This window comes from Myotis davidii, unplaced genomic scaffold (assembly GCF_000327345.1).
Source record: "Myotis davidii unplaced genomic scaffold, ASM32734v1 scaffold3352, whole genome shotgun sequence".
NCBI classification, from domain to species: domain Eukaryota; kingdom Metazoa; phylum Chordata; class Mammalia; order Chiroptera; family Vespertilionidae; genus Myotis; species Myotis davidii.
This window is the reverse complement of record NW_006284012.1, coordinates 2,073-3,749: the sequence shown is the minus strand read 5'-3', so window position 1 is coordinate 3,749 and position 1,677 is coordinate 2,073. Positions and strand designations below refer to the sequence as shown.

General features: G+C 59.7%; 1 protein-coding gene across 1 annotated transcript in view; it reads right to left on the bottom strand.

Moving 5' to 3' along the window:
• Positions 1–1,644, bottom strand: part of LOC102774618 (mastin) — a 14,155-nt gene extending 12,511 nt beyond the window's left edge. The window contains exons 1-3 of the mRNA XM_015568167.1: positions 1,201–1,644; positions 836–1,016; positions 305–609 (exon numbers count right to left, since the gene is read on the bottom strand). Of these exons, the coding sequence (XP_015423653.1) occupies positions 305–609; positions 836–1,016; positions 1,201–1,363 (649 nt within the window). The 5' untranslated portion in view covers positions 1,364–1,644. The remainder of the gene's footprint in view (positions 1–304; positions 610–835; positions 1,017–1,200) is intronic.
• Positions 1,645–1,677: the final 33 nt, after the last annotated feature.

Genomic DNA, 1,677 nt, shown 5'->3' with positions numbered 1-1,677 from the left:
TGTGGGAGGCAACCAATCAATGTGTCTCTCTCACATCGGTGTTTCTCTTTGTCTCACCCTCCTCCCCTACCCCGCCCGCCCCCAGCTTCCACTCTCTCTAAAAATCACTGGAAAAAAAATATCCCTGGGTGATATTTTTTTTAAAAAAGATGCCCACGGCCATGCCTCACTCTTGCTACTTTGGTCTCCGCTCCTTAACAGACTCCTCTCGAGCTGTCTGCCTCCTACACCCAAGGGAGACCCCGGAGGGACCCAGCTCAGACCCCAGTTGAGCCTCCTCTATAAAGCCCGGCCTGCCCCCTGCATCGCCCGGTGTCATCCTGGTTCTGTTTCTTACCGTGAAAAGCAATGTCGCCCCAGCCAGTCACCCAGCACCTTGTGCCTGGGGGGAATGAGAGGGAGGCTGGCGGGAGGCGGATCCAACTGACGAGGTTAGATGGTTGCACGGGGGCCTCCAGTTTGAGAAGTGCCACGTCCGCCCCACCGAATACTCCCTTTTCAAGCCTGTACTTGGGGTGGCGGATGATCCTGGCCACCTGCACACTGTCACTGTATGAGGGTCTCAGTTGTCCTAGTTGGACCTTAAAGTGCCGAGTCACTGGGTTTGTCCTGGGGACAGAAGGCCAAAGCCTTCTGAGAGGCTGTAGCAGGGAGTGGGCCAGCCCCTCAGAGCCCAGAGACCTCCCCTCTGTGGTGGGCAAGGGGAGCGCCAGGAAGCTGAATCCTGGTGGGGGGTCTGCAACCACTCAGCCCAGGATCTGCTCCCAATGCACACACATGCCTCCCGACACTGTCCACCTCCTCCCTCACCGGGTGCTGGCAAAGTCAGACTTACCCTGGAATGCAGTGGGCAGCGGTCAGCACCCACTGGGAGTGGATGAGGGAGCCCCCGCAATAAAGACTCCATTGGGAACTTGTTTGATTCCAGAACCAAAGGCCCACTTGCCACGGCCAGGCCCCAACAGCAGCATCATGCCCCCCCACGATGCCCACCAGCTCAGTCCCTGGGCTGGGATCTGGGGAAGCAGAGGAAGAGCCATCAGGGACCCAGGCACCACTGCCCGGCACTCAGCATGGCCCCATCCTCAGTCCCTCCCAGAGCCACCCTCAGAGGGGGATCGCCACCCATCCCAGGGGCGGCCTCTGACAGGTCAGAGTCTGGGGTTTGCAGAAAAGCCAGGCTTGGAGGTCAGGACCCACCTGAGGTCACAGGTACGAGCCCCCCAGACAGGGGAGAGTCAGGACCAGCAGCCACAGCATCTGCAGGGGGAGAGGGGATGGAGGAGAGCCAGTGAGGAGATGTGGGGGGGGGGACACAGCCTGGGAAGGGAGAGGATGGGGCTTTGAGCAGCGTCCTCACCATGCCCGGTCTGTCTGCCTTCTGTCCTTGGCCCTCTGAGCCCCTTTATCCTCCTGCCCAGACTGGCCCAAGGGAAGCCGCCCTCCTTTGGGGTGGGACCTGGGAGGAGGCAGGGCTTATCTCTTCAGTGGGACCAGTGGTGACCAGCAGACCAGATATCAGATAAGAAACATGGTGTTTCCTCTCTGAGAAGACACTCAGTATTGGTGCTGGAGCCCCAGCCGGTTGGCTCAGTGGGTAGAGCGTCGGCATGTGGACTGAAGGGTCCCAGGTTTGATTCTGGTCAAGGGCACATACCTTGGTTGCAGGTTCCTCAG